This window comes from Oryctolagus cuniculus, chromosome 6 (assembly GCF_964237555.1).
Source record: "Oryctolagus cuniculus chromosome 6, mOryCun1.1, whole genome shotgun sequence".
NCBI classification, from domain to species: domain Eukaryota; kingdom Metazoa; phylum Chordata; class Mammalia; order Lagomorpha; family Leporidae; genus Oryctolagus; species Oryctolagus cuniculus.
In genome coordinates, this window is record NC_091437.1 from 70,918,124 (window position 1) to 70,929,868 (window position 11,745).

Genomic DNA, 11,745 nt, shown 5'->3' on the forward strand with positions numbered 1-11,745 from the left:
AATAGGGAAGCGGTGGATGCGGATGACCTAATATGATCATTTAAATGTATGCATGTAGGGCAATATTACATTATACCACATCAATATGTACAGCTACTCTTTGTCAACAAATAGAGAAACACATCAAAAAGGAAATACATCATTGTTCAGTGAAATGCATCTCCAAATGCTCACTCTTTTTCATAGAAGTATATGCCATTCCAAAGTTTCCAAATACGTATAGTATTCAGCCCGTCATGTTTTGTTAATAAGTTCTAGGTAAATTCTACTCCTGTCAGAGAAGATGCCCCTAAAGGAGACAGAGGAGGAAGAGAGGTGGGAGGGCTGCTGTGAAGTTAGGTATGGTGGGAGAATCACTATGTTCCGAAAGCCGTGTTTAGGAAATGCATCAAGTTGGTATAGCTTCCATAAAAGGTGTCTGGGAAAAACTGGAAATAAAATAATCCAGGATTCCATGGCTGGCTGTGCACTGTGTAGAGAAAATCAGTGTCTACAGGGGCTCTTTGCTGTACACCCAGGGCAACGCTCTTTCCGTCTTTTCTCTAGAAGATCCCACTTGGGAAGAAATTATGGACATCTAGTAGTCTATTTTCCTGTCTCGTCTAGTAGTAGAGGGTGCACTGCGCTTCCAACAAATCCAAGGCTGATGCTTGCTTTTGTGGAGTGGGAAGTAAGGGTGTGACAGTCAAGGGATACTCTTAACAAAAGAAACATGGGTTGAGAAGGAATTTAGCCTAATGGCTTAGATGCTTTGATGGTGAGTTCCGATGCCCATTTCTCATATCAGAGTACCTGGTTTTGATACTCATCTCTGGAGCCTAACTCCAGTTTCTTACTAAAATACCTCTGGGGAAACAATGGTTCCTATAACAAGTTCCATGCTATTCACATGGGCGACCTGGGTGGAATTGCCAGTTCCCAGTTGCAGTCTGGCACATCTCAAGGCACTTGCAGGACTGGGAAGTGAATTAGCAGTTGGGAGCTCCTCTCCTCTCTCTCTGTCTCTGTTCCTTTATAATGTTAAGATGGGAAGCGTGGCAAAGGCCCTGCCAACTCGGAAACAAAATGCGTTAGTTATAAATGAAAAGGCTGTTATATTCAGCCACACACAAACCTTAATTCATGCATGGCAAACCAAGATAAAGGAAAAACAAATACCAACTAGGAAAGTGTAGGTGGTCTGCCTAGTATATCAAAACGAAAGAAACCTAACGTACACATTGTTCTTGGAAACGAGGGAGAAATGGCCAACATTCCAACAGAAAGATGGGCAAAGGACAAGGACAGTTGACAGGAAAAGGGACACAAGTGGCTTTTCTTCCAATGGAAAGAGCGCCACCTTTCTCCTGTGCAGGGCAATGCAAATAGAATCTGCACATCTCTCATTTGGCTACAATTCAAGTACTTGGCAGCATATATTGGAATAAGAAGACACTCCTCGAGGAGTGGTAATGAACATGCGAAACCATGCAACCTCTATCAAAGGGGAATCTAGCAATAGAGTTCTACAGTAGATCTGCCATTTGCACTGGCACTGTCACTTCTGGGAGTTAACTCCACAAGTATAGGGGCATATGTGGTTTCTGTGTTTGTGTTGCTAACACTCAATGCCTGAGACTGGATAATCTGTGAAGGTCAGAAATTTATAGTTCTCACACCTAGAGCGCCTGGGAAGTCCAACATCAGGGCATCAGCATGCTTTGTCTGATGAAGGTCTTACTATTGCATTGTCACATGGTGCAAGGCTGAAGGCAGAAGGGCCAGAGAGCAAATCAGCTGAACACCACATGGAGCCTGTTTGACAGGGACCTCAATCCCCGGTTTCAGTAAGGCCCAGCCACGACCGTTGTGGGTATTTGGAGAGTGAATTAGTGGATAGAGATTCTCTCTCTCTCCGTTACTTTGCTTGTGTCTGTCAATGTGTGTGTGTGTGTGTGTGTGTGTGTTGTGTGTGTTTCCACATCTCAAGAAAACTGAACGAAGAATCCATCAAAGCCAACCATTATTCTACAGTGAATACTCTAAAATAGACAAAATTCACAGTCTGCTCAGTTCTTTAGAGGTGGACTAAATGCTGATATCATTTAAAGATGATGGTCCTCTTTCTAGAACACAGAAGGAAACAAACTCACCCAAAGCCTAATGACCCTCATTGTATTTTTATTTTTTAATATCTTTCCTGATTTCCTTGGAAGATTTCTGGGTTCATATTTCATATTTCTTGATTTAGTATAGAAAGGTAGAGTGACAGCGAGGGAAAGACAGAGTAGTTTCCATTCCCTGGTTCACTTCCCAAATCCTGCAACAGCCAGGGCTGGCTGGACTAAGCCAAAGCCAGGAGCCAGCACTTCAATCTGGGTCTTGGAATTGTGTGGCATTTTGTCATCCGTTGGGGCATAGTCTGTTTCACAGGTGCATCTGCAGGCTCTTCTATCAGAAGCACAGAGGAACAAGGACTCCAAAAGGGGATATGAATGCCCCTTGTGGTATTTTAATCACTGGACCAGATGCCCACCACAAGAGTGATGATTTATTCCAGTCGATGTCTGCTAAGTCCTTTGTATGAGAGCAAATTAGGAAAAGCAAGCAAAAGGAGAGAAGTCACTTTCCCAAAACTGGCTTAACGCACAGCATCACAATGTTCACCCACAACTTCACTTCAACAATGGCCAAGGGCAAGGACAGACATTTCTCCAAAGACGAACAGCACAAGAGCTATATTGAAAGGACACACTATTATTGGTCATTGGCCATCGCAAATCAAGTCTGCAAGGAGATAGATACCCCTTCCAAACCACCTCGAGGCTATTCAAATTACCATGAACCTGCAGTTGCATTCTCAACGAGCTATCTAAAAGAACCGGAAACAAGTTTGAAAAATATTTACCCAGAAGACTTCACAGGATTCACACTAGCCAAAACACAACCACAGCTCCAGTGTCCATCAGTAGATGAATGAATAAACACAATATGGTCTACTCATATGATGGAATTCAGCATGAAGTAGAATACAAGTACTGATACGGGCTACCGCATAGGCAAAACTTGAAACCATGGTGCAAGTTGAGGGAATCCAGATACAGCAGAGAATAGTTTATAAGGCTAGCTCTATGAAACATCTAGAGCATACTCACAGACCGAGAACTAATTGGCAGTTGCAATTGCTGGGGGAAGGGAGACTGGAAACTGGCTACTACTGGGTTTCGAGCTTGCTTTGCAGGTGATGTGATTCACTATTAGATGGTGGCCGAGGCGGTGGTGGGCAGGACTAAAGCTCTCAATAAACTTGCATACAGCCTTTTGGGAAAATTTTTCTGACTGCACCCACCAGTGAACTAGGGCCTCTCTGCTGCTATAGATTGGCTGGTCAAATTATTTTACTGTTTGAAAGGCAGAGTGCCAGAGAGACAGGCAGGGAGGAGGGAGACAGGGAGGTTGATCCAGTGAAACACACGAAAACCCCTTCAGCTGAAACCCCACAGTATCCACTGTGAACCAGACATGTCCTGTCCCCACAGCAAGTAGGAACAAAGTACAGCAGGTGGTATTGAACACACAGCAGGCCATCAGTACCTTTAGAGCACACCGCAAGGTGGGGGTGCACAGGATGTGTAGAAAATCACTCTCTAGGCATGACTGGTAGAAAGGGATACTTTGGTGACTTCAGTGGAAGAACATCTACCAGAGTTGACCAGGATTTCCTTCTCAAGAATTCTAGGTCTTGAATCCTCCCCCAGAGAATTATCAAAAGCGATGCATGAGAATCTACAAATTCGGTAAGACGATCAGGTTTCTCACAAGAAACTTTACAGGCCTGAAGCGTGTGAAAGCTTATCTTCACATAACTGAAGGAATAAACTTCCAACCAAAATGACATCTTCTTATGGACAAGTTAAGGGACAGCATCAGCATTAGACCTGCCTGACAGGGAAGCTCTATTGCCCTCTCCTGGAAGCAAATCGACACTACATGGCAGCAACACAGAACAACCAAAAAGTGGCAAAGCGCCCCAGGGTAAGAGAAAAGGAAAAGACACATACAGGATCTTCACTACCGCCATGGAATAGAAATCACTTTTACAAGTTGGAATGCAATTTAAAGTAAAATCACAGAACTTGCAATGACTATACGGATCTGATGTGTATTTTGTAGCAAGTCATTTGGAACTACATTGCTTCTATGTGGATGAAGTGGAAGTCTAAACTAAATGTTTATAGGTGTGAATAGTTTATAGATTCCCATTGCAATGTGTCAGTAGATACCTATAGATGATGCACAAAAGAAAATGAGAGATAAGAAGTCATTAGGAGGGGCTGGCACTGTAGTGTAGTAGGTTAAGCGCCCGCCTGCATCAATGGCATCGCATATGGGCACCAGTTTGAGGCCCAGCTGCTCCACTGCCTATCCAGCTCCCTGCTAATGGCCTGGGAAAGACGTACAGCCTGGAAAGACAGTCAGTGATGATTCAAATCCTTGGGTTCCTGCCACACAGGTTGTTGACCCAAATGGAGTCTGAGGCACTTTATTTGACTTAAGTTTTGGGGGACTGAACCAGCAGATGGAAAATCTCTGTGTCCCTGCCTTTCAAACAAATACATAGGAATTCTTTGAAAACAGAAAGCGCAATGGATGGCATGGTGACATCATAGGTCAAGGCACCTCCTGCAGTGCTGGCATCCCGTATGGGTGCAGGTCTGAGTCCCGGCTGCTCCTCTCCTGATCCAGCTCTCTACTGGGCCCAGGGAAAGCAGTGGATGATGGCCCAAATGCTTGGGCTCTGGCACCCGGTTGGGAGACCCAGAGCAGGCTCCTGGCTGCTGGAATTGCATCGGCACAGCTCCAATCATTGCGGGCATCTAGGGACTGAATCAAGGGATGGAAGAACTCTATTATCTATCTATCTATCTATCTATCTATCTATCTATCTATCTACCTACCTACCTACGTACCTACCTACCTATCTATCTCTGTCTGTCTTCTTCTGCCTCCCTGTAACACTGACTTGAAATTAAATAAATAAATCTTACAAATGTACCCAAATGACTCCTGGCCTCGTTCATGACTTTCTTAATTCCCCAGTCTTATCGGTTGAAGCAGGGAGGACTAGGGCTCTTCCTATTGCTTGGAGGACATGGAAAAGAAAGCAGCTCACCCAAAACTCTAGGGATTACAAGCTAAGTCTAATGCCAAGTCCCTCACTTGACTCCCTAGCGAGGAAAATGATTTCGCCCATGTCCTCTGAGATTCTTTCATAAAACACCAAGCAAACCAGACCTGGAAGGAGTCTATTTCCTCAGGCATCCTTAGTATTGCACTCTTCTAAAGAGGCTGGACAATTTGAATGAGCTCAGACCTATTTTCAAATGGATGCCACTCTCTGTGGTCAGAATGAAGCTTCCTAGCCAGTATTTGATCCCCCAGCCCTAGTGATTTTCTGTGAGGTCTTTTGCTCTATCGATAAGGTGGCCTGTTTCTGGGGCCCTGCATGCTGAAGATGGGAGATCTGATGCCAATTTGGGGGCATGGCTTTCAGGTGAGCTCTCTCACCTTCTCCTGGAGTTCTTGGACATGGCTGCTATCATAGCCAGAGACACTGAACCCGTATTCGGGGAAGATGCGCTTTAAGCTGTGACCTCAACATCTCCCGAAGGGGCAGAATCCACGACTCAAGATGCAGTTTAGAGTCTGTTGGGTCCCTAACCTTGGCTTTTCATGGGTCTCCATACCTTGCTTGTTTCTTAGGGGTTTTCCCGAAGGAACATGCTAGAGTGTTTGGAAATGATACGAAAAGGAGGTTTGGGACCCAGCTGTCTGTCTGTCCGCAGGCTTAGGGCCCTGTCTACATTCAAGTCTCTTGAGGGAGCTGAGGAATGGCACTGTGTTTGTCTCCTTGTGTACAGTTAAGGGGATGATATTGTGGCAGCAGCCCAGAGGGGCCTTGGCATATCTTCTTAAGGGAAAGGCTCCACAGAATGGAACTTTGAAGATGTGACCTCACTTCCTTGGTGATAGAACTTACACTCTGATAGCAACAGTCCTTAGCGGCTCACTTGATGGGAGACGTTCAGGAGAAGACCATGTTCTCTCATTGCTGCCAATCGTTGCCAGGCTCTGGCCTTTTCCGGCGCTTGAGACATTGGCTCCGCTCTCACACGGGGTGTCTGTGGCCTCTTACTGCAAGGCCACCCCAGGGAACAGAACAGCCCAGGAGGCAGCCACAGGTAGCGGAACAGTCCCGTCCTGGCAGGGGATCACCTGTGACCCCATCTGGGTCTTCTTTGCCCCTCCCTTCACCATGACAGTGGCAGAAGAAGAGGGGCTCTTGCTGCCCAGCAACACGATTCACGTGTTGGAGCCTCCTGTGTCTTGCGTGTTCATACCCTATTTTGTGGACAGCCGGTTGGGCAAGTGGGTGTTGGGGGACCTCCTCTTGTCTTCTGGAGACCTCTCTGGCTGCACAAGGGTACAGAGGCCCTTACTTTCCCGACCTGGGTAACAGAATGCCTCATGGGGGGAATTATTCTCTGTGGGGACAGCCAAGCACGACACTGATGCCTCCGGTCTGGGCTGCCACACACTCTCTTTGCAGAGCTCCACACTCGAGTCCACAGACAGAACACATGAGGAAGCCACAGGCATCGTCAATGGACACGTGAGTCAGGCCAACAACGTGGCTAATGCCGGTGTGGAGGGAGCGAGGGGCCCAGGAGTACCCACATGTTGGGGCACGAGATGACCACGGTGTGCCTAGAACCACATCCTGAAGGGAGGAACGCCCCTGGCTTTTGGCCTCGTGATCTCCCACTCAGTGACTGACCCCCATCCCACTCTCAAAGAAATCTCAGCCCCTTGGCAACTGGGTGTTGGGAAACTCCCTGTTCACACAAGCATCGTGTGTGGCCATGGTGCTGAATGTTTGCCCACCTAGTCCAAGAATCCTGTGCAGTCCTTAGTCAGCTCCACTGCCTTCCAGGTCTTCTCCAAGCTTTAGGACTCAGTGATCCTACCAGGAAGGTTTTCCCACACAAAAGGGCAGAGGGTTCAACCAAAAGGCTGAAGATACCACACAGGACTGGAGCCTGGCCCCCACCTGTTCTATTCCACGGGACGACATTGCCCCTGTGGCCACACTTGCATGGCTGCTGGGAAGCACTGGGATTCAGCTGCATTGCCACGGCAGCGGTGCTGCAGGACACAGACTCACTGTCTCTCACGGAGCACAATCAGCTAGGCTGCTCAAAGCACGGGAGCCCAGGTTGGGCAGCTCTCCCAACAGGAGTCGCTTGTTCCCATTTCTGGTGGCTGCATGTCAGGGCATGGCCAAGGTGATTTCTCAGGAGGGCTCATTGCCATCTCCATCCCCAGTTTCATTTCCTATGCTCCCCTGGGCTTCTCTGTGCCCCTGTCGCATCTGCCAATGAGCACAGCAAGGTAATGGGATGGGGCCCACGCCATTTCTGGGGGTAAGGTCAATCACCTCCTTGCGGACTACTGGCCCAACTGCAGCAGTCACACTCAAGTGCTCTGGTGTCAGAACAACCCCACGTGTGTGTTGGGGATGGGGGCCACAATTCGGCTCTGAAAAGGCAGTGATGCCCTGCTGAGGACAAACTCCAAGGACCAGGCTGGCTGGGGACTGGCTCTACACATGTGTCGTTGTAATGCCTCAAGTCAGGTCACTTGGCAGAACGCCTGTGGTCATTACGCCACAGGCAGACACCTCTGACTATGGCTCTTTTCAGGATCTAGCCTCCCCTGGGGCTTCATATCCTACTCCGCCCACTTGTTTCCATTCTGCAGTCTGGTGGCAAAGCAAATCACACAGTTGCCCTCATTTCTAGCTCCCCCAAGGGGCACGGAATCACCTTTCACTGCTGGCCCCCTCGCAGGACTTTCTCATCCCTCAGTCCCTGTTCAGCCTCTTGGCCCCAACTGGGGTTTTCTCCCAACCCGGGTGTCTGCTCCCCTGTGCTCCCTGGAACTGCCACTGACTCACGTCCTTTCTGGTCCTCCCTAGTATGGAAATGGGTCCATGCTCTACTTGGCAGAGGTCTGTGCCATGCGGACCCTACAGCCAGACACTAAAGAGATGCTGCTGGATGCCCTGGTCCAGGGCCCCCTGGGAAAAAGGATCTGCTACTTCAACACCTTCCTGTGTACATACAGCGACTTCTCCACCATTCCGTATTACTTAGACCAGATATTCGACAGGTGGGTAGCTGCCTTTCAGCACTGCGGTGATGCAGAGATGAATCTTACATGTTTTAGATGACCTAAGCGACTTAAGACATGGCGGGCATGGAACGGGTGCCTTTCTCTGTGGACAGGGCTACTGGCACACTGCGTCACACCTCTTGATTTCCTTTCTCTGCACCCTCATGAACCAATGTCTCTACTCAGGTGGGAACCGGCCATGTGCCTCTATGGTTGGAAAACCTCCCAGATGGCAATCCTGCTTTCCCCTTTTTCAAGAATCAGAAATGTTTTCTTTCACAGGCAGAGTTAGGCTGAGAGAAAGAGAGAATGCGTCCTTCTATCTGCTGGGTCACTCCCCAAATGGCTGCAAAAAGCAGGGCTCTGGGAAGCCGGGCTGAGGAGCCTGAAGCTATATCTGGCCCCCTCAGGGGTGCCAGGGGTCCAACTACTTAGGCCATCATCCGGCACTTCCCCAGGCTCATTAGCAGGGAGCTGGACACCAAGGACAACAGCCAAGACTTGAACTGGCCAACCCTGATATGGCTTGCCAGCATCACACGTGGGCAGGGGCATTGGAAGCTGCTATGCCTTCGTACCGGCCACATTTCCTACTTGTTCCAGCTGCTCCTGTCCTCGATATATGCACAGAACAGCTGCCCTCAGGGTTGGTAGCAGTTGCCCAGACCCCTCATTGACCTGGCAGGTCTACAAGGAATCATTCACTCTACACATATATGGGAAGCCCTTCCCTTGTGCAGTTTTCCAGACACTTGCCACAAATCCAGTGAACAAAGCATTCAAGGGCCTCACAGTTGTGGGGAATCAGACCCTCACAGCCGAGATCCTATACAAGTCCTGTCCTGCAGCGGCAGAGCTGAGGCTTGCTGACCTCCTCTGGGAGTAGCTGCAACGTCCCCTACTCTGATCACAAGGAGAACCCCATGTCCCACTAAGATGCGGGGAGATTGGGGTGCAGATGCGGCCTTCTGTCACTCGAAAGAGTGGCAGGAAAATGAGGGCTGAGGCAAGGCAGAGGCAGACAGTAGGTGCAACTCCAACTTCTGGCCCCACCACATGCAAAGGAAGTGCTGAAGAGCAGTGCTATGGATAGGAGCAGACACGTTCTGCAGAGGAGCGGGCATGTTGGGGCTCACAGACAACACCCACATAGCCATGCCCAGGGCAGTTGCTTCCAGCTTTGCCTACCCTCCCTGACCACCCAACCCAACCCACCATGCCAGGAGCAACCTACTCCCAAGTCTGCTCAGAGCCAGAGCCTAGGGGCCTCCAGCTGAGAAAACCATGGGAATGAATGGGAAGGCACTGCAAGGAACATGAGAAGGAAGCCATCCAAAGGAAAGCTACTGCCGGCAATGCCAGAATCCCTTGTGGGTGTTGGTTGGTGTCCCTGTTGTTGCAGTCCAGATTCAGGACCCTGCTCGGGGGTCTGGGAAAACCAGGGGAACATGGTCCAAGCATTTGGACCTCTGCCACCCATGTGGGAGACCTGGATGGAGCTCCTCACTCCCCGCATGAGCCTGGCCCAGTGCTGTCCACTGCCCATCCGGGGAGTCAAGCAGTGGATGCAAGACCTCTGCCCCGGTGTGTGTCTCTCCCTCTCTCTCTCTAACTCTTGGGATTCACAGTCAAGAAATCACCTTGGAAAACAGCAAAGCATGGCATTGTCTTTCAGAAGCTAGAGTTCACCGGCAGGCTCCGTGCCCCACCCCACACAGGGAGTCCTGGAAGGGCAGCAAGCAGGGTAAGGTCAAGTCTGACTCTGCTGCCCACTCTCCTTCCCCAGGAACATGGCTTCCTGTTTGCAAAGCTGCAAAGCCAAGTACAAGGCCGAATTCTGCGATCGCACGGATCTCCCGCTTCTCAAGATGAAGGTCGGATCCAAGCAGGTCCGCTTGCCCAGAGGAGACCTGCAGACCCATGCGTGCTTTCTGCGTGTCAGGATGGCCTACCCAAATCCCACACAGGCAGAAGCAGTCGGTAAGATGCACTGCACTCCGCGAGATTCTCTCGGTGGGCTTTGGGGCTGGAGCCCCTTTAGAGGCAATGGGATCGCTCCTGGCTTTGGAGAGGCCATTGGAAAGTGCTTGATGTTGCTGACCCTTTCTCTTCTCCCAGCTCCTGCTCTATTTGCCAGGCTGCAGTCATGCCAAACACTGGCTTTAGAGCCAGATCCCCCACTGCTCACAGAGCTAGAACCTCTTCTGGAGACAGGATCCATTTCAAAACTGAGGCTGCCACCATGCGCAGAATCAGCACCAAAGACAACTACCAAAGTCTCCTGCGCATGTCTGGGACCTGCAAACAACCAGCCTCGCAAGATGGCTAGCATCACCACATTCCCCGCCAAGCTGCTGGCGGAACAGTTCACACTGATGGACGCGGTGAGCAGCGGGCTTGTCTCGGCAGGGCCAGGCCCGAACACCATTTTGGCACCAGCCTCCCCACAGCTGCCCCGACCAGAATCCAGTGGCCTGGCTGCAGTTCAGGCTTCAGGTCCCACCACCTATGTGACTGGACCAATGTCTTCACTCCCAAGGCTGCCTTTCTCCCATGGCTGGCAGAGAGGGCACCCAAACCACACCAGCTGCACAGTGACTCTCCAGATCAACTGACATGGGCCTGGCAGAAAGTAGGGCTGGATCTGACCCACAGGGTACTGGACGGGCCTAGGTGGAGGGCATCCAGGTCCACCCACTGCCTTCCCATCTGCCTGCGATGCCACAGCTGTCCTGGGTCCTAGCACACATATCCATATCAAACAGCAAGCACCTTGTTGGAGTTGCCACAGGGAGCAGCACTGGCACAGGGACAAGGACTCCAGGGCAGATGCCGTGAGAGCAGAAGGATGAGATACTGGGTGAGATGCCAGGGAGCACACACCTCTGTCTCTTTCCTCAAGGCTTGGGAGGGTTGGGATCTGGGCTGGCAGGAGCGAGGCGACCTCAGTGGCAGAACACATAGCCCAGCTGCTCCCACGTTGGGGAGCTGCATGCCAAACTACCTGAGCTGCAGCTTCGAGCACTGTCACTTGCCGGGGTGTCTGGGCTTCACTGCATTTGAGCTAGGCTGGCTGTGCCCATGGGATACCCTCTTGCCCCCAGGAGCTCTTCCAGAATGTGGTCCCCTATCAGTGCCACAGCTCCATCCGGATCCAGCAGAACAAGGAGGTCAATGCGCAGCTGCCCCCTACTGTTCTCGCTGTCATCATCCACTACCACCACGTGGCCCATTGTGTTACTACCACGTGCTTGGGGGACCCCAGCATAAAGGCAGCGGACAGGGCCCGCGTGGTGGAACACTGGATCAAGGTGGCCAAGGTAAGCTGAGGCTGTCCCAGGGGCTCCCTCTCTGCACGGCAGGGACGTGCCACTTTGCTTCCTCAGCTCTCAGGTGTACAGTCTGTGGTCACAGATCCTGCCCAATCCCTGGGCTCTTGGGATCCACGAGGTGGCCTGATCTCACTCACTTGTCCCAGAACTACATGCTCACTTCCCGCCTAGGCCCCTGACATGGGTTGAAACCAATCTA

At 50.5% G+C, this 11,745-nt stretch overlaps 1 protein-coding gene across 1 annotated transcript; it reads left to right on the top strand.

Moving 5' to 3' along the window:
* Positions 1-7,268: 7,268 nt before the first annotated feature.
* LOC138850093 (ral guanine nucleotide dissociation stimulator-like) lies at positions 7,269-11,543 on the top strand. The gene is made up of 4 exons (XM_070075916.1): positions 7,269-8,211; positions 10,001-10,194; positions 10,333-10,624; positions 11,480-11,543. The coding sequence occupies exons 1-4, from the start codon at positions 8,033-8,035 to the stop codon at positions 11,541-11,543; spliced, it is 729 nt and encodes a 242-aa protein (XP_069932017.1). The 5' UTR covers positions 7,269-8,032.
* Positions 11,544-11,745: the final 202 nt, after the last annotated feature.

Coding starts and splice junctions, on each gene's coding strand:
- LOC138850093 (XM_070075916.1), top strand. CDS start 8,033: ATGCTCTACTTGGCAGAGGTCTGTGCCATGCGGACCCTACAGCCAGAC. Junction 10,195..10,332: donor CACACAGGCAGAAGCAGTCG/GTAAGATGCACT, acceptor CTCTTCTCCCAG/CTCCTGCTCTATTTGCCAGG. Junction 10,625..11,479: donor AGCGGGCTTGTCTCGGCAGG/GCCAGGCCCGAA, acceptor GGGGGACCCCAG/CATAAAGGCAGCGGACAGGG.